Below are 19611 nucleotides of genomic sequence, written 5' to 3'. Positions count from 1 at the left end.
GGCTTAGAAACAGGCAGAAATTTAGAGATTTAAATGTTATAAAGTATATTAATATAATGATGGTTGTGCAAAGCTGGAGAATGGGTAGTAAAGGGGTTATCTATCTTGTTAAACAATAACAATTTTAGCGTTGACGGGTGGAGGTTAAAGGGACACAGAACACAACATTTTTGTTTCATGATTCAGATAGAGTATGCAATTTTAAGCAACTTTCTAATTTACTCCTATTATCAATTTTTCATCGTTCTCTTGGTATCTTTATTTGAAAAAGAAGGCATCTAAGGTTTTTTTTGGTTCAGACCTTTGGACAGCACTTTTTTATTGGTGGATGAATTTATCCACCAATCAGCAAGGAAAACCCAGGTTGTTCACCAAAAATGGGCTGGCATCTAAACTTACATTCTTGCATTTGAAATAAAGATACCAAGAGAATAAAGAAAATTTGATAATAGGAGTAAAATAGAAAGTTGCTTAAAATTCCAGGCTCTATCTGAATCACGAAATAAAACATTTGGGTTCAGTGTCCCTTTAAGTGCAACAGGGAGATCTGGAATACATTTCAAATGCACTTTAGTCACACATATGCAGATTATGAAGCTTTTAAATTCATTAAACTTTATTGTCCTGTTAGTTCATTTCAAAAGGGTATCTCAGAAAAAAAAAAAACAGTTTTCTTACAGTTAACCCTATGCATGGTGCGTACCTTTTTGGTGCAATGTGTATATTTTATTGAATGTTCATTGTTAAGGTGACAAGGTGCAGAAAGAGGACAATATGGCGAAATGCTCTATAATCTGTATACATCTTTATTAGCACAAATGTTTACATGTGGTGATCAGAGAATGGCGTACGACGTACCTCTCACGGTTAGGTTGACACTAATTTCTGCAATTTTTTTAAAGTCATCTGGAGCAGCTACCTCGCATCTGTACTGAGCATTATCGGTTCGTGTTGTATTCTTAATCACCAGCGAGCTTTTGGACTGGATGTAAGCACGATCTACCAGGTCACCTAGGGAAAGAATTATACAGCATACTGTAAAACAGCACAATCTCTAAATAATGACCTAGAAGTTTATTTATAGTTTTAGCTGCATCTAAAATACATCAGCGCCTGAGTAACTAGCAGGAAAAAGAATGAACTGTCCAGTCACTGAAATTCAACACCTGATATGTACCATTTACAACAGACATGCATTAAAACATCTAATGGGCAGGTCTTTTACTTAAAGGGATATTCCAGCTCAGAAATTTGATTTATTTATTGCAAAGAACTCACACAATTGTTTATATATATATATATATATATATATATATATATATATATATATATATATATATATATATATATATATATATATAATCTCAAATAAATTAGTGATACTTAATATATTGTTTCCACTCACACAAAATGCCTTTTGAAAGTCCTCACAACAAGTTTAAAAAATGCCCGTCATGAAAAGAAACTTGCTTTCAGTCTTGTATAGGCTGCTGACATTGTCCAATCATTTTTAGTATGTAAATTAGTCACTGATAGCCAGAGTGCACGCAAGCTCATCCTCATTTGCTATTGTTTACCAGTAATTTGGTAGGGAGGTGTCTGATCTTCATCAAAAGGCTTTTTTTTAAATATTTTTATTTATTAAAAAAGGTATTAATGCAAACAATCACATGTCTAAATGCACACGCAGCACAAAAAAATATTTTGAAAAAAAATACACGGCTGATGAAAATTCTGAAGATCTGAACCTGAACAACAAACACTCTCCAGAGCTCTATAGTAATCGACTGGTAACCGGACACCAAGTCACCAGTGAAAGGATAATTTGAAGTATGAATAATACAATATAGGTATATAACTGTGAAATTACCATTTTACTAGCGGCTTGGTGTCCGGTTACTATAGAGCTCTGGAGAGTGTTTGTTGATCAGGTTCAGATCTTCAGAATTTTCATCAGCCGTGTATTTTTTTTTGTGCTGCATGTGCATTTAAACATGTGATTGTTTGCATTAATACCTTTTTAAAAAATAAAAATATTCATAACTATATATATATTAATTTATAGATATCCTTGTTTGGGAACTTCCAAAACGCTATATAGAAATTAAGCCGCTCGCAGTTCCCAATATGAAGCAGCAAGCTGGAAAACTACAAAGGGAAACGGAGTTGTGCGGTTTTGTAATGATGTCACAAATGCACTGCGCATGCACAGTCAATGCTCACTAATGACGCTCGTTCACAATGCGCTTCATGGTCGTATATCAAGACGATCCAGAGCATTGGCCGAGTTAAATGGGGGGGGAAAAAAGGCAATGGAAAAAAAGTTTTTTTTAAAATGAAATACCTTAAGAAAGACAATATTTTAAAATACACTATATTACGAAGTTGCATGTTTTAAAGCAATATTAACACTAAATAATTAATAAAAAAAAGCACTGAAATGTCCCTTTAAACATTTTAAAGAGATATTAAGACTTAAAAATAATTTCCCAAAAAAGGTTAATTATGAAAATACACCACAAATTTGTTATACATAATTAAACTAATATACAGATAAAAACAGTGTCTTTTCAACTCCCCCAGAGACACTAGAGAGAATCCTGCAGGATCTTGAACCCTAACCCTGCAACATTTTACACAGCGATTGTTTGATTAGTGCAGGGGCTGATTAATATCTGTCCATAACAGGTCACAGCAAATGTGATAAGATAAAGACGTTAAAGTGTTACTTCTGTACAACCCATATACCAACATTCAGTTACAGCGCTTAAAGGGACAGTCTACACCAGTATTTTTATTGTTTAAAAAGATAGATAATCCCTTTATTACCCATTCCCCAGTTTTGCATAATATATGTTTTTATCTCTGTGATTACCTTGTATCTAAGCCTCTGCAGACTGCCCCCTCATCTCAGTGCTTTTGACAGACATGCAGCTTAGCCAATCAGTGCAAACTCCTAAGTAACTTGACGAGAGTGAGCACAATGTTATCTATATGACACACATGAACTAGTACTGTCTAACTGTGAACAACTTTCAAAATGCTCTGAGCTAAAAGGCAGTTTTCAATGGTTTAGAAATCAGTTTGAGCCTACCTAGGTTTAGCTTTTCAAAAATACCCCCAAGGGAACAAAGCAAATTTAATGATAAAAGTCAATTGGAAAGTTGTTTAAAATGTCATGCCCTATCTGAATCATGAAAGTTTAGTTTTGACTTTACTGTCCCTTTAAGTGCTTAACATTCGCATCAGAAAAATAATACATCCAGCTCGTCATAGCAACAGAAAACGTTCTTGTCCCTCTGGGCTATTTTTAGAAGTTGACATTTATATTAAGATTATGTTTTTGTTTGTTTTTTTTAGTCTAGAAAATTCCGTTAACAAAATAAACTAAATGTGAGAATCTGAAAATTATTCTTAAAGGGAATGATGCATTCAAAGAAAAGATTAGTCTGAGAATAACATGTAGATGCATTTTTTAAATGTTTCATTAGCTGTTTAAATATTGACAAAAAAGTTTAAGTGTCTCTAAAACAATGGAAGCGGCCATGTTGTAACTTAGATTACCTTATCTGCTGTGGCCAATTAGAGACAGTTATAAACAGGTCACTAGAGCGTGCAGCCAATGGTTGTGTGGAATATAACAGTGTTCTGCACTTCCATTTCTAACAGGAACTGAAAAGCTCACAATTTCAGAATGGAATTACAGGAAATAAAAGTATATTGCAGATATCTTTTTATATATGCGATGTATAATTTTATATTACCATCTCTAAGTGTTTAATGTCCCTTTAATAAGATGATTTGCCACTTTGGTTTTTCAGACTACACATTCTAGTGACCTATTTATAACTGTCCCTAATTGGCCACAGCAGAGAAGGTAACCTAAGTTACAACATGGCAGCTCCCATTGCTTTATAGACACAAACTTTTTTTGCCACTTTGTTTATTCTGGCTGTTCAGATATTTGTCTTTTGTAAATACAAAATGGGGGGGATAAATTATGATACTTCTTATACAGTTCCAGAAGCTGCTTACGTTTTCAAAAGTTTTGTTTGTAACAATTCACAAGAATGTTATTACAAATTCTATTATATATATAAAAAACTTATATACTGCCATAGCCATCACTGTACGTGACAATGGATATGATCTGGTTATTGTATTTGTTTATTTAGGGGCACATTTATTATAGCTCATGCACATACTGTCCTTTAATAACATTACACAAAGAAACCAGAGGGATCATTTGTTGAACCTACAGAGAGAACAGGTTTCTTTGAAATATATGGTATCAGTTGTGCATAATCATCAACTGCCACTGTACCCATCAAGTCCCATCATGCTTAGCGTCCAAGCTTAAATTCAATAGGGCACATTTAGGACATTAATCGTTTTAAATTATCATAAAAGTGCAAAAACAAAAATTTATGCTTACTTGATAAATTTATTTATTTCCAGGCATGGAGAGTCTATGAATCATTCCAATTAGTGGGATATTCACTCCTGGCCAGCAGGAGGCAGCAAAGAGCACCCCAGCAGAGCTGTTATCACTTCCCTTACCCATAACCCCCAGTCATTCGGCCGAAGGGAACGGAAAAAGATGATAACACAAAGGTATAGAGGTGCCTGAGAATTTAAAAAAAAACACAAAAAAAAAAAAACCGCCTGATTGTAAATAAGGGCGGGTTGTGGACTCTCCGTGCCTGGAAATAAATACATTTATCAGGTAAGAATACATTATGTTTTCTTTCCTATGGCACAGATAGTCCACAAATCATTCAAATTACTAGTGGGAACCAATACCCAAGCTAGAGGACACAGAATGAAAGGGAGGGAGAACCAGACAGACGGACCTAAACTGAAGGAACAACCGCTTGAAGAACCTTTCTCCCAAAAGAAGTCTCAGCCGAGGCAAAAGTATCAAATTTGGAATAAGTATGAATAGAGGACCATGTGGCCGCCTTACAAATTTGCTCCACCGAAGCTTCATTTTTGAAAGCCCAGGAAGAAGAGACAGCTCTAGTGGAATGAGCCGTAATTCTCTCAGGAGGCTGCTGTCCAGCTGTCTCATAAGCTAAACGTATAACACTTCTCAACCAGAGAGAGAGAGTGGTAGAAGTGGCCTTCTGACCCCTACGCTTACCAGAGAAAACAACAAACAGGGCAGAAGATTTCTTTAGTTGCTTGAATGCAAAATTTTAAAGCACGCACAACATCCAAGTTATGCAAAAGACGTTCCTTCTGGGAAGAAGGATAAGGACAAAAAGAAGGAACAACAATTTCCTGATTAATATTGCGATCCGATACTACCTTAGGGAGAAACTCCAGCTTAGTACGGAGGACCACCTTATTAGCATGAAAAATAAGGTAAGGGGAAATACACTGCAAAGCCGAAAGTTCGGAAACTCTGTGAGCAGAAGAAATAGCAATTAGATACAAAACCTTCCAAGAAAGCAATTTAATGTCAACAGAATGCATTGGCTCAAACGGAGCCAGCTGCAAAACTTTAAGACCAAGGTTAAGGCTCCAAGGAGGAGCAACAGATTTAAACACAGGCCTGATTCAGACCAAGGCCTGAACAAAAGATTGAACATCTGGCAGAACTGCCAGACGTTTATGCAAAAGAATAGAGCAGAAATCTGACCCTTCAGAGTACTAACTGACGAACCTTTGTCAAAGCCCTCCTTCTTTGTCCCAAGGAAAACCCTTAGAATCACACCAATTAAGGTATTTACACCATACCCTATGGTAAATCCTGTGAGTAACCGGTTTACTAGCATAAAGTATAGTATCTATGACTTTCTCAGAGAAGCCACGTCTAGCCAAAACTAGACATTCGATCAACAAGCAGTCAGCTTCAGAGAATCCAGATTTGGATAAAGGAAGGGACCCTGAAGCAGAAGGTCCTTCCTCCAAGGTGAAAAAGACATCACCACCAGATCCTCGAACCAGATCCTGCAAGGCCATGAAGGGGCTATTAGAAACACAGGTGCTTTCTCCTGCTTGATACGAGCAAATACTTGTGGAAGGAGAGTGCCAAGATGCCATCAGATCCAACTCCGGGACCCACCACCTGAGAGTTATCATTTTGAAAACCTCTGGGTGGAGAGCCCACTCCCCGGTATGAAAAGTCTGTCTGCTCAGAAAATCCACCCCCCAGTTGTCCACTCCTGGGATGTAGATGGCAGAGAGATGGCAATCGTGAGACTCCGCCCACTGGAGAATGTGAGACACCTCCGCCATTGCTAAGGAGCTCCTTCCTGGTGAATGATGTAAGCCACCAAGGTGGTGATGTCTGACTGGAATCTGATAAACCAGGCCAAAGCTAGATGAGGCCAAGCTATCAAAAGCATTCAATACTGTTTATTGGAAGAGACGACTCCTCCGGAGTCCACAGGCCCTGTCCTTTTAAGGAACACCAAACTGCTCTCCAGCCCAACTCGCTGGTGTCCGTGGTCACAGTCATCAAGGAAGGCCTCAGGAAACATGTGCCCCGAGAAAGCCACCACAAGAGAGAGACTCTTGTTGGGGAGTCCAGATTTATCCTCTGCAAGAGATCTGAGTGGTCCCCGTTCCACTGATTGAGCATGCATAGCTGCAGAGGTCTCATATGGAACTGAGCAAAAGGAATGATGTCCATTGAGGCAACCATTTGACCAACCACCTCCATGCATTGAGTCACTGATGGAATAATAGCAGACTGGAGAGAAAGGCAAGAAGCATAAAGTTTGGATTTTTTGACATCTGTCAGAAAAATATTCATAGACAGGGAATCTTTAATTGCATCCAAGAAATACACCCTTGTATCTGGTACAAGGAAACTCTTTCCCTGATTCATTTTCCACCCGTGGGAACGTAGAATAGACAACAACATCCTTGAACTAAGAAGTTGTCCAGATAAGGCGCCACAGCAATGCCCTGAGACCTGACTACTGCCAGAAGAGCCCCCAGAACCTTTGTGAATATTCTGGGAGCTGTAGGAAGGCCAAAAGGAAGAGCAACAAACTGGAAATGTTTGTTTAGAAAGGCAAACCTCAGATACTGGTAATGATCCCTGTGAATGGGAACATGAAGATACACGTCCAGATCTATGGTCGTCATGAACTGACCCTCTTGTACAAAAGGAAGAATGGAACGGATGGTCTCCATTTTAAAGGACGGAACCCTGACGAATTGGTTGAGACACTTTAGGTCCATTATGGGCCGGAAAGTGCCCTCCTTTTTGGGAACTACAAATAGATTTGAAAAGAATCCTACCCTGTTCTTCTAGAGGAACTGGAACAATCACTCCCAATGAAGATAGGTCCTTTACACAGTTTAAGAAGGCCTCTTTCTTTATCTGGTCCGCAGATAACCTTGACAGGTGGAATCTGCCCCTGGGAGGACAAGATTTGAAACCTATTCTGTAACCGTGGGACACTATGTCCACAGCCCAAGGATCTGGGACATTGCGTATCCAAGCCTGTCGGAAAAAAGAGAGCATGTCCCTCACTTGATCCAATACAGGATCAGGGGCGGTCCCTTCATGCTGATTTAGAATCAGAGGAAGGCTTCTTTGCTTGCTTTCCTTTATTCCAAGGATGACTGGACCTCCAAGACGACTTGGATTTTTCCAACTTGGAAGAGGAGGAGGACTTTTGCCCCTTAAAAGTTACGAAAGGAACACAAATTGGAATTCTGGCGACCCATAGGCCTATTCTTCTTATCCCGAGGTAGGAAAGATCACTTTCCACCTGTAATATCGGAAATTATTTCAGCTTGACCTGAACCAAACAGGGTTTTACTCATATAAGGCAAAGATAAAAGCTTGGACTTGAATGTGACATCTGCAGACCAAGACTTTAACCACAGAGCTCTGCGAGCTAAAACAGTGAAACAAGAAATCTTAGCTCCTAGCCTAAGAACTTGCATGTTGGCATCACAAATAAAGGTATTGGCTAGCTTTAGAGCCTTGATCATGTCTTGGATCTCCTCTATAGTAGTCTCTTCTAAGATAAGATTAGATAAGTCAACGCACCAATAAGATGCTGTCCCCGCAACTGTTGCTAGCAACAGACTGCCACTGTAATCCCTGATGAATGTACATTTTCTTCAAAAAAGCCTCAAGCTTCTTATCCATGGGATCCTAGACAGAACAACTATCTTCAATAGGAATAGTAGTTCTCTTAATAAGAGTAGAGATAGCTCCCTCTACCTTGGGCACCATGCCCCACGAGTCACCAATAGTATCAGCAACAGGAAACATCTTTTTAAAAACAGGGGACGGGAAAAAGGAATCCCTGGTTTATCCCATTCCTGAGTTAGGATATCTGCCATACGATCTGGAACTGCAAACACTTCCATGGTTAGGGTACATCATATACCCTATTAAGTTAACTAGACCTCTTTGGAAGAATCCGACTCCTCTGTCGCGGAGAATCCAAAGTAGTAAGAACCTCCTTTAAAAAGTACACAGAGCTGTTGTAACAAATCTAAAATTAAATCTCCACTGAATCTGCAGAATTGGTCACTACAGTATCAGAATCTGACAATTCTCCCTCAGAAGCCACTGAAGAATCATCCTCATCAGATAACTGAGACAAACTAACGCAGCCTTAGCGGAGTCAGCCTTACTAACATCAATATGTTAAGATTTCCTCTTACACTTACCAGTAACATTTGGAAAAGCTGATAAAGCTGCGGAAACCGCAGAAATAATCTGCGAAGTGAAATCTCCAGGTAAATAAACCCCCTCCCCCCCCAGGAAGTTGTTGAGAGGAACTGCAGGGCAATGCATGTGAAGCCTGGGACGTTTGAGGGGAAGGCTGAGGCATTGCTAGGACAACACCATCCTGAGAGACATCTTATCTTTCAACATTAAAGCTTTATTTTGACATGAAGAGCAAAACTGCACAGGAGGAATTATCTTAGCCTCCAAGCACAATAAACATTTTTCAAAAGAATCAGTTTCAGCATTAATGTCCATAATTGGGTTTCGGTTCCTCCTGCAATTAATAAGGAATTCTTTCCCAATATAGTCAGTCAATTTAGGTTTATTTATATGCAGCAGAAAAAAAAAAACCATACCTAATAAATAAGCACCTAAACCCTCAGCTCAGGTCTTACCCCTCCAGAAGTTGCTATCCCACTAGCACTTGAAAACCAGACACACCTTGGAGCAAAGATCACACCTTATCACCTGAGCAGCCCAAATCCACTTGGGGAGCTGCAACCTCTGCAAAACTTCTATCTGATCAGAGAAGCCGAAACCCGGAAGTGCGGAGGAGTGGTCACGTGACCGCACTAAGAAAAACTGTGCCACTGACAGAACTAAAACAGTGTGAAAAAAAAAACACAACACTTGCAAGTCTCTCCATACACTCTCCCATCTCTGAGCCCCATTTAAATAAAGAATACCTCTTTAACAAACACCCTCACATAAGCAGAGCCCTCTAAGGAATACTTGCAAGAATCCTTTAGCAGTATTCAAATGCTTTCCACAAGGGATTAACCCCTATAGTGTTGGTACCTTCTAACCTAGAAGGGAAAGCACCTGCCTGTGGATCCTTTCCAGGGACCTGTAGAAAGGAAAGAACAGAGTAACCAACCCTGGCTTTCTATAATAGGGGTAGCAATAATGTTAAAAGTTAAGCAAAGACCACCTTGCCATCTACTAACTGCTAATAGCCACCATTACTCTTACTAAAGAGATTCACATGGACACAGCTAGACCACAATCCTTGCTAGCAGGAAAAACAGAATTTATGCTTACCTGATCAATTACTTTCTCTTACGGTGTATCCAGTCCACGGATTCATCCTTACTTGTGGGATATTCTCAATCCCTACAGGAAGTGGCAAAGAGAGCACACAGCAGAGCTGTCCATATAGCTCCCCTCAGGCTCCGCCCCCCAGTCATTCGACCGACGGTTAGGAGAAAAAGGAGAAACTATAGGGTGCAGTGGTGACTGTAGTTTTACTAAAAACATAATTTATGTAAGAACTTACCTGATAAATTCATTTCTTTCATATTAGCAAGAGTCCATGAGCTAGTGACATATGGGATATACATTCCTACCAGGAGGGGCAAAGTTTCCCAAACCTCAAAATGCCTATAAATACACCCCTCACCACACCCACAATTCAGTTTAACGAATAGCCAAGAAGTGGGGTGATAAAAAAGTGCGAAAGCATATAAAATAAGGAATTGGAATAAATTGTGCTTTATACAAAATCATAACCACCACAAAAAAAGGGCGGGCCTCATGGACTCTTGCTAATATGAAAGAAATGAATTTATCAGGTAAGTTCTTACATAAATTATGTTTTCTTTCATGTAATTAGCAAGAGTCCATGAGCTAGTGACGTATGGGATAATGACTACCCAAGATGTGGATCTTTCCACACAAGAGTCACTAGAGAGGGAGGGATAAAATAAAGACAGCCAATTCCTGCTGAAAATAATCCACACCCAAAATAAAGTTTAACGAAAAACATAAGCAGAAGATTCAAACTGAAACCGCTGCCTGAAGTACTTTTCTACCAAAAACTGCTTCAGAAGAAGAAAATACATCAAAATGGTAGAATTTAGTAAAAGTATGCAAAGAGGACCAAGTTGCTGCTTTGCAAATCTGGTCAACCGAAGCTTCATTCCTAAACGCCCAGGAAGTAGAAACTGACCTAGTAGAATGAGCTGTAATTCTCTGAGGCGGAGTTTTACCCGACTCAACATAGGCAAGATGAATTAAAGATTTCAACCAAGATGCCAAAGAAATGGCAGAAGCTTTCTGGCCTTTTCTAGAACCGGAAAAGATAACAAATAGACTAGAAGTCTTACGGAAAGATTTCGTAGCTTCAACATAATATTTCAAAGCTCTAACATCATCCAAAGAATGCAACGATTTCTCCTTAGAATTCTTAGGATTAGGACATAATGAAGGAACCACAATTTCTCTACTAATGTTGTTGGAATTCACAACTTTAGGTAAAAATTCAAAAGAAGTTCGCAACACCGCCTTATCCTGATGAAAAATCAGAAAAGGAGACTCACAAGAAAGAGCAGATAATTCAGAAACTCTTCTGGCAGAAGAGATGGCCAAAAGGAACAAAACTTTCCAAGAAAGTAATTTAATGTCCAATGAATGCATAGGTTCAAAGGGAGGAGCTTGAAGAGCTCCCAGAACCAAATTCAAACTCCAAGGAGGAGAAATTGACTTAATGACAGGTTTTATACGAACCAAAGCTTGTACAAAACAATGAATATCAGGAAGAATAGCAATCTTTCTGTGAAAAAGAACAGAAAGAGCAGAGATTTGTCCTTTCAAAGAACTTGCGGACAAACCCTTATCTAAACCATCCTGAAGAAACTGTAAAATTCTCGGTATTCTAAAAGAATGCCAAGAAAAATGATGAGAAAGACTCCAAGAAATATAAGTCTTCCAGACTCTATAATATATCTCTCGAGATACAGATTTACGAGCCTGTAACATAGTATTAATCAGAGTCAGAGAAACCTCTTTGACCAAGAATCAAGCGTTCAATCTCCATACCTTTAAATTTAAGGATTTCAGATACTGATGGAAAAAAGGACCTTGTGACAGAAGGTCTGGTCTTAACGGAAGAGTCCACGGTTGGCAAGAGGCCATCCGGACAAGATCCGCATACCAAAACCTGTGAGGCCATGCCGGAGCTACCAGCAGAACAAACTAGCATTCCTTCAGAATCTTGGAGATTACTCTTGGAAGAAGAACTAGAGGCGGATAGATATAGGCAGGATGATACTTCCAAGGAAGTGATAATGCATCCACTGCCTCCGCCTGAGGATCCCGAGATCTGGACAGATACCTGGGAAGTTTCTTGTTTAGATGAGACGCCATCAGATCTATTTCTGGAAGTTCCCACATTTGAACAATCTGAAGAAATACCTCTGGGTGAAGAGACCATTCGCCCGGATGTAACGTTTGGCGACTGAGATAATCCGCTTCCCAATTGTCTATACCTGGGATATGAACCGCAGAGATTAGACAGGAGCTGGATTCCGCCCAAACCAAAATTCGAGATACTTCTTTCATAGCCAGAGGACTGTGAGTCCCTCCTTGATGATTGATGTATGCCACAGTTGTGACATTGTCCGTCTGAAAACAAATGAACGATTCTCTCTTCAGAAGAGGCCAAAACTGAAGAGCTCTGAAAATTGCACGGAGTTCCAAAATATTGATCGGTAATCTCACCTCCTGAGATTCCCAAACTCCTTGTGCCGTCAGAGATCCCCACACAGCTCCCCAACCTGTGAGACTTGCATCTGTTGAAATTACAGTCCAGGTCGGAAGCACAAAAGAAGCCCTCTGAATTAAACGATGGTGATCTGTCCACCATGTTAGAGAGTGTCGAACAATCAGTTTTAAAGATATTGTTTGAGATATCTTCGTGTAATCCTTGCACCATTGCTTCAGCATACAGAGCTGAAGAGGTCGCATGTGAAAACGAGCAAAGGGGATCGCGTCCGATGCAGCAGTCATAAGACCTAGAATTTCCATGCATAAGGCTACCGAAGGGAATGATTGTGACTGAAGGTTTCGACAAGCTGCAATCAATTTTAGACGTCTCTTGTCTGTTAAAGACAGAGTCATGGACACTGAATCCATCTGGAAACCCAGAAAGGTTACCCTTGTCTGAGGAATCAAAGAACTTTTTGGTAAATTGATCCTCCAACCATGATCTTGAAGAAACAACACAAGTCGATTCGTATGAGATTCTGCTAAATGTAAAGACTGAGCAAGTACCAAGATATCGTCCAAATAAGGAAATACCACAATACCCTGTTCTCTGATTACAGACAGAAGGGCACCGAGAACCTTTGTAAAAATTCTTGGAGCTGTAGCTAGGCCAAACGGCAGAGCCACAAACTGGTAATGCTTGTCCAGAAAAGAGAATCTCAGGAACTGATAATGATCTGGATGAATCGGAATATGCAGATATGCATCCTGTAAATCTATTGTGGACATATAATTCCCTTGCTGAACAAAAGGCAAGATAGTCCTTACAGTTACCATCTTGAACGTTGGTATCCTTACATAACGATTCAATATTTTTAGATCCAGAACTGGTCTGAAGGAATTCTCCTTCTTTGGTACAATGAAGAGATTTGAATAAAACCCCATCCCCTGTTCCGGAACTGGAACTGGCATAATTACTCCAGTCAACTCTAGATCTGAAACACATTTCAGAAATGCTTGAGCTTTTACTGGATTTACTGGGACACGGGAAAGAAAAAACAAAATGTATGCTTACCTGATAAATTCATTTCTCCTGTAGTGTGGTCAGTCCACGGGTCATCATTACTTCTGGGATATTATCTCCTCCCCTACAGGAAGTGCAAGAGGATTCACCCAGCAGAGCTGCTATATAGCTCCTCCCCTCTACGTCACCTCCAGTCATTCGACCAAAGGACCAACGAGAAAGGAGAAGCCCAAGGGTGTAGTGGTGACTGGAGTATAATCCAAAAAATTTTTAAGCCTGCCATAAAAAACAGGGCGGGCCGTGGACTGACCACACTACAGGAGAAATGAATTTATCAGGTAAGCATAAATTTTGTTTTCTCCTGTTAAGTGTGGTTAGTCCACGGGTCATCATTACTTCTGGGATACCAATACCAAAGCAAAAGTACACGGATGACGGGAGGGACGGGCAGGCTCTTTATACGGAGGGAACCACTGCCTGAAGAACCTTTCTCCCAAAAACAGCCTCCGAAGAAGCAAAAGTGTCAAATTTGTAAAATTTGGAAAAAGTATGAAGAGAAGACCAAGTTGCAGCCTTGCAAATCTGTTCAACAGAAGCCTCATTCTTAAAGGCCCAAGTGGAAGCCACAGCTCTAGTAAAATGAGCTGTAATTCTCTCAGGAGGCTGCTGTCCCGCAGTCTCATAGGCTAATCGTATTATGCTACGAAGCCAAAAAGAGAGAGAGGTAGCCGAAGCTTTTTGACCTCTCCTCTGACCAGAATAAACGACAAACAGGGAAGACGTTTGACGAAAATCCTTAGTTGCCTGTAGATAAAATTTCAGGGCACGGAATACATCTAGATTGTGTAGCAGACGTTCCTTCTTCGAGGAAGGATTAGGACACAAGGATGGAACAACAATCTCTTGATTGATATTCCTGTTAGTGACCACCTTAGGTAGGAACCCAGGTTTAGTACGCAGAACTACCTTGTCTGAATGAAAAATCAGATAAGGAGAATCACAATGTAAGGCAGATAACTCGGAAACTCTTCGAGCCGAGGAAATAGCCATTAAAAATAGAACTTTCCAAGATAACAACTTGATATCAATGGAATGAAGGGGTTCAAACGGAACACCCTGTAAAACATTACGAACTAAGTTCAAACTCCATGGCGGAGCAACAGTTTTAAACACAGGCTTGATCCTAGCTAAAGCCTGACAAAAAGCTTGAACGTCCGGAACTTCTGACAGACGTTTGTGTAAAAGAATGGACAGAGCTGAAATCTGTCCCTTTAAAGAACTAGCGGATAACCCCTTTTCTAAACCTTCTTGTAGAAAAGACAATATCCTTGGAATCCTAACCTTACTCCATGAGTAACTCTTGGATTCGCACCAATATAAGTATTTACGCCATATTTTATGGTAAATCCTTCTGGTAACAGGCTTCCTAGCCTGTATTAAGGTATCAATAACTGGCTCAGAAAAACCACGTTTTGATAAAATCAAGCGTTCAATTTCCAAGCAGTCAGCTTCAGAGAAGTTAGATTTTGATGTTTGAATGGACCCTGGATCAGAAGGTCCTGTTTCAGAGGTAGAGACCAAGGCGGACAGGATGACATGTCCACTAGATCTGCATACCAAGTCCTGCGTGGCCATGCAGGTGCTATTAGAATCACTGATGCTCTCTCCTGTTTGATTCTGGCAATCAATCGAGGAAGCATCGGGAAGGGTGGAAACGCATAAGCCATCCTGAAGGTCCAAGGTGCTGTCAAAGCATCTATCAGAACCGCTCCCGGATCCCTGGATCTGGACCCGTAGCGAGGAAGCTTGGCGTTCTGACGAGACGCCATGAGATCTATCTCTGGTTTGCCCCAACGTCGAAGTATCTGGGCAAAGACCTCCGGATGAAGTTCCCACTCCCCCGGATGAAAAGTCTGACGACTTAAGAAATCCGCCTCCCAGTTCTCCACTCCCGGGATGTGGATTGCAGACAGGTGGCAAGAGTGAGACTCTGCCCAGCGAATTATCTTTGAAACTTCCATCATTGCTAGGGAGCTTCTTGTCCCTCCCTGATGGTTGATGTAAGCTACAGTCGTGATGTTGTCCGACTGAAACCTGATGAACCCCCGAGTTGTTAACTGGGGCCAAGCCAGAAGGGCATTGAGAACTGCTCTCAATTCCAGAATGTTTATTGGAAGGAGACTCTCCTCCTGATTCCATAGTCCCTGAGCCTTCAGAGAATTCCAGACAGCGCCCCAACCTAGTAGGCTGGCGTCTGTTGTTACAATTGTCCAGTCTGGTCTGCTGAATGGCATCCCCCTGGACAGGTGTGGCCGATAAAGCCACCATAGAAGAGAATTTCTGGTCTCTTGATTCAGATTCAGAGTGGGGGACAAATCTGAGTAATCCCCATTCCACTGACTTAGCATGCACAATTGCAGCGGTCTGAGATGTAGGCGTGCAAACGGTACTACGTCCATTGCCGCTACCATTAAGCCGATCACCTCCATGCATTGAGCTACTGACGGGTGTTGAATGGAATGAAGGACCCGGCATGCATTTTGAAGCTTTGTTAACCTGTCTTCTGTCTGATAGATTCTGTAGAAATGAAAATTTACCTGAGTCCCCAAGAAGGGAACTCTTGTGCGTGGAAAGAGAGAACTCTTCTTTTCATTCACCTTCCATACATGCAACCTTAGAAATGCCAGTACTAACTCTGTATGAGACTTGGCAGTTTGAAAGCTTGAAGCTTGTATCAGAATGTCGTCTAGGTACGGAGCTACCGAAATTCCTTGCGGTCTTAGTACCGCCAGAAGAGTACCCAGAACCTTTGTGAAGATTCTTGGAGCTGTAGCCAATCCGAATGGAAGAGCTACAAACTGGTAATGCTTGTCTAGAAAGGCAAACCTTAGATACCGGTAATGATTTCTGTGAATCGGTATGTGAAGGTAAGCATCCTTTAAATCCACTGTGGTCATGTACTGACCCTCTTGGATCATGTGCAAAATTGTTCGAATCGTTTCCATTTTTAACGATGGAACTCTTAGGAATTTGTTTAGGATCTTTAAATCCAAGATTGGCCTGAAAGTTCCCTCTTTTTTGGGAACTACAAACAGATTTGAGTAAAACCCTTGTCCTTGTTCCGACCGCGGAACTGGATGGATCACTCCCATTAATAAAAGATCTTGTACGCAGCGTAGGAACGCTTCTTTCTTTATTTGGTTTGTTGACAACCTTGACAGATGAAATCTCCCTCTTGGGGGAGAGGATTTGAAGTCCAGGAGGTATCCCTGGGATATTATCTCTAACGCCCAGGGATCCTGAACATCTCTTGCCCAAGCCTGGGCGAAGAGAGAAAGTCTGCCCCCTACTAGATCCGGTCCCGGATCGGGGGCGCTCAATTCATGCTGTCTTAGGGGCAGCAGCAGGTTTCCTGGCCTGCTTGCCCTTGTTCCAGGACTGGTTAGGCTTCCAGCCTTGTCTGTAGCGAGCAACAGCTCCTTCCTGTTTTGGGGCAGAGGAAGTTGATGCTGTTCCTGTTTTAAAATTACGAAAGGAACGAAAATTAGACTGTCTAGCCCTAGGTTTGGCTTTGTCCTGAGGCAGGGCGTGACCTTTACCTCCTGTAATGTCAGCGATAATCTCCTTCAAACCGGGCCCGAATAAGGTCTGCCCTTTGAAAGGTATATTAAGCAATTTAGATTTAGAAGTAACATCAGCTGACCAGGATTTTAGCCACAGCGCTCTGCGTGCCTGAATGGCAAATCTGGAATTCTTAGCCGTAAGTTTAGTTAAATGTACTACGGCATCTGAAATAAATGAGTTAGCTAACTTAAGGGTTCTAAGTTTGAGTGTAATCTCATCTAGTGTAGATGATTCAAGTGTCTCTTCCAGAGACTCAAACCAAAATGCTGCTGCAGCCGTGACAGGCGCAATACATGCAAGAGGTTGCAATATAAAACCTTGTTGAACAAACATTTTCTTAAGGTAACCCTCTAACTTTTTATCCATTGGATCTGAAAAGGCACAGCTATCCTCCACCGGGATAGTGGTACGCTTAGCTAAAGTAGAAACTGCTCCCTCCACCTTAGGGACCGTTTGCCATAAGTCCCGTGTGGTGGCGTCTATTGGAAACATTTTTCTAAATATCGGAGGAGGTGAGAACGGCACACCGGGCCTATCCCACTCCTTAGTAACAATTTCAGTAAGTCTCTTAGGTATAGGAAAAACATCAGTACTCGCCGGTACCGCAAAATATTTATCCAACCTACACATTTTCTCTGGTATTGCAACTGTGTTACAATCATTCAGAGCCGCTAACACCTCCCCTAGTAATACACGGAGGTTTTCCAGCTTAAATTTAAAATTTGAAATATCTGAATCCAATCTGTTTGGATCAGAACCGTCACCCACAGAATGAAGTTCTCCGTCCTCATGTTCTGCCGCCTGTGACGCAGTGTCTGACATGGCCCTAATATTATCAGCGCACTCTGTTCTCACCCCAGAGTGATCACGCTTGCCTCTAAGTTCTGGTAATTTAGCCAAAACTTCAGTCATAACAGTAGCCATATCCTGTAATGTGATATGAAATGGCCGCCCAGATGTACTCGGCGCTACAATATCACGCACCTCCCGAGCGGGAGATGCAGGTACTGACACGTGAGGCGAGTTAGTCGGCATAACTCTCCCCTCGTTGTCTGGTGAAATATGTTCAATTTGTACAGATTGACTTTTATTTAAAGTAGCATCAATACAGTTAGTACATAAATTTCTATTGGGCTCCAATTTGGCATTAGCACATATAGTACATGTATCTTCCTCTGAATCAGACATGTTTAACACACTAGCAAATAACTAGCAACTTGGAAATGCTTTTTCAAGTAATTTACAATAATATGAAAACGAACTGTGCCTATAAGAAGCACAGAAAAAATTATGACAGTTGGAAATAATTAAGTTATAGCATCAAAACTTTGTAAGAAATATACAATTTTAGCAAAGGATTGTTCCCATTAGCAAAGGCTAACTAACCCTGGCAGCAGAAAAAAATACACAAATAAACGTTTTTTATCACAGTCAACTACACTCTTCACAGCTCTGCTGTGATGATTACCTTGACTGAGTTTTTTGATGCGTAGTAAAAGCGCCAAAAATGGCCCCTCCCCCTCACACATAACAGTGAGAGAGATCAGTGAACTGCTTTAAATTAAACCAAACTATTGCCAAGTGGAAAAAATAGTGCCCAAATATTTTTTCACCCAGTACCTCAGAGAAATAAACGTTTTTACATGCCAGCAAAAAAACGTTTAACCTGAATAAATTAATTGTTATAAAAAACCTATTGCAAGTCCCTGCAAAATAGGTTCAATCTATGCATACAGTATAAATCCAGTGAAGTACCATTCCCCAGAATACTGAAGTGTAAAATATACATACTTGACAGCCTGATACCAGCTACATCTACTGCATTTAAGGCTGAGTTTACATTATAACGGTATGGCAGGATTTTCTCATCAATTCCATGTCAGAAAATAACAAACTGCTACATACCTCTTTGCAGAATAATCTGCCCGCTGTCCCCTGATCTGACGTTTACCTCTCCTCAGATGGCCGAGAAACAGCAATATGATCTTAACTACTCCGGCTAAAATCATAGAAAAAAACTCAGGTAGATTCTTCTTCAAATTCTACCAGAGAATGAATAACACACTCCGGTGCTATTATAAAACAACAAACTTTTGATTGAAGGTAATAAACTAATTAAATCACCACAGTCCTCTCACACATCCTATCTATTCGTTGGGTGCAAGAGAATGACTGGGGGTGACGTAGAGGGGAGGAGCTATATAGCAGCTCTGCTGGGGGAATCCTCTTGCACTTCCTGTAGGGGAGGAGATAATATCCCAGAAGTAATGATGACCCGTGGACTGACCACACTTAACAGGAGAAAATCTCTTTGCAGGAGGTCTCATCTTGAAACCAATTCTGTACCCTTCTGAAACAATGCTCTGAATCCAAAGATTGTGAACAGAATTGATCCAAATTTCCTTGAAAAAACGTAACCTGCCCCCTACCAGCTGAGCTGGAATGAGGGCCGCACCTTCATGTGGACTTAGAAGCAGGCTTTGCCTTTCTGGCTGGCTTGGATTTATTCCAGACTGGAGATGGTTTCCAAACTGAAACTGCTCCTGAGGATGAAGGATCAGGCTTTTGTTCTTTGTTGAAACGAAAGGAACGAAAACGATTATTAGCCGTGTTTTTACCTTTAGATTTTTTATCCTGTGGTAAAAAAGTTCCTTTCCCACCAGTAACAGTTGAAATAATGGAATCCAACTGAGAACCAAATAATTTGTTACCCTGGAAAGAAATGGAAAGTAAAGTTGATTTAGAAGCCATATCAGCATTCCAAGTTTTA

At 40.7% G+C, this 19611-nt stretch overlaps 1 protein-coding gene across 1 annotated transcript in view; it reads right to left on the bottom strand.

Annotated features, from left to right (window-relative positions):
• JAM3 (junctional adhesion molecule 3) overlaps positions 1 to 19611 on the bottom strand; it is a 195024-nt gene that overhangs the window by 24156 nt on the left and 151257 nt on the right. The window contains exon 4 of the mRNA XM_053691509.1: positions 859 to 1011. Coding sequence (XP_053547484.1) covers positions 859 to 1011 — 153 coding nt within the window. The remainder of the gene's footprint in view (positions 1 to 858; positions 1012 to 19611) is intronic.

Source organism: Bombina bombina, chromosome 8 (assembly GCF_027579735.1).
Source record: "Bombina bombina isolate aBomBom1 chromosome 8, aBomBom1.pri, whole genome shotgun sequence".
In the NCBI taxonomy this organism is placed as follows: domain Eukaryota; kingdom Metazoa; phylum Chordata; class Amphibia; order Anura; family Bombinatoridae; genus Bombina; species Bombina bombina.
This window is presented reverse-complemented; position numbering and strand designations above follow the sequence as displayed.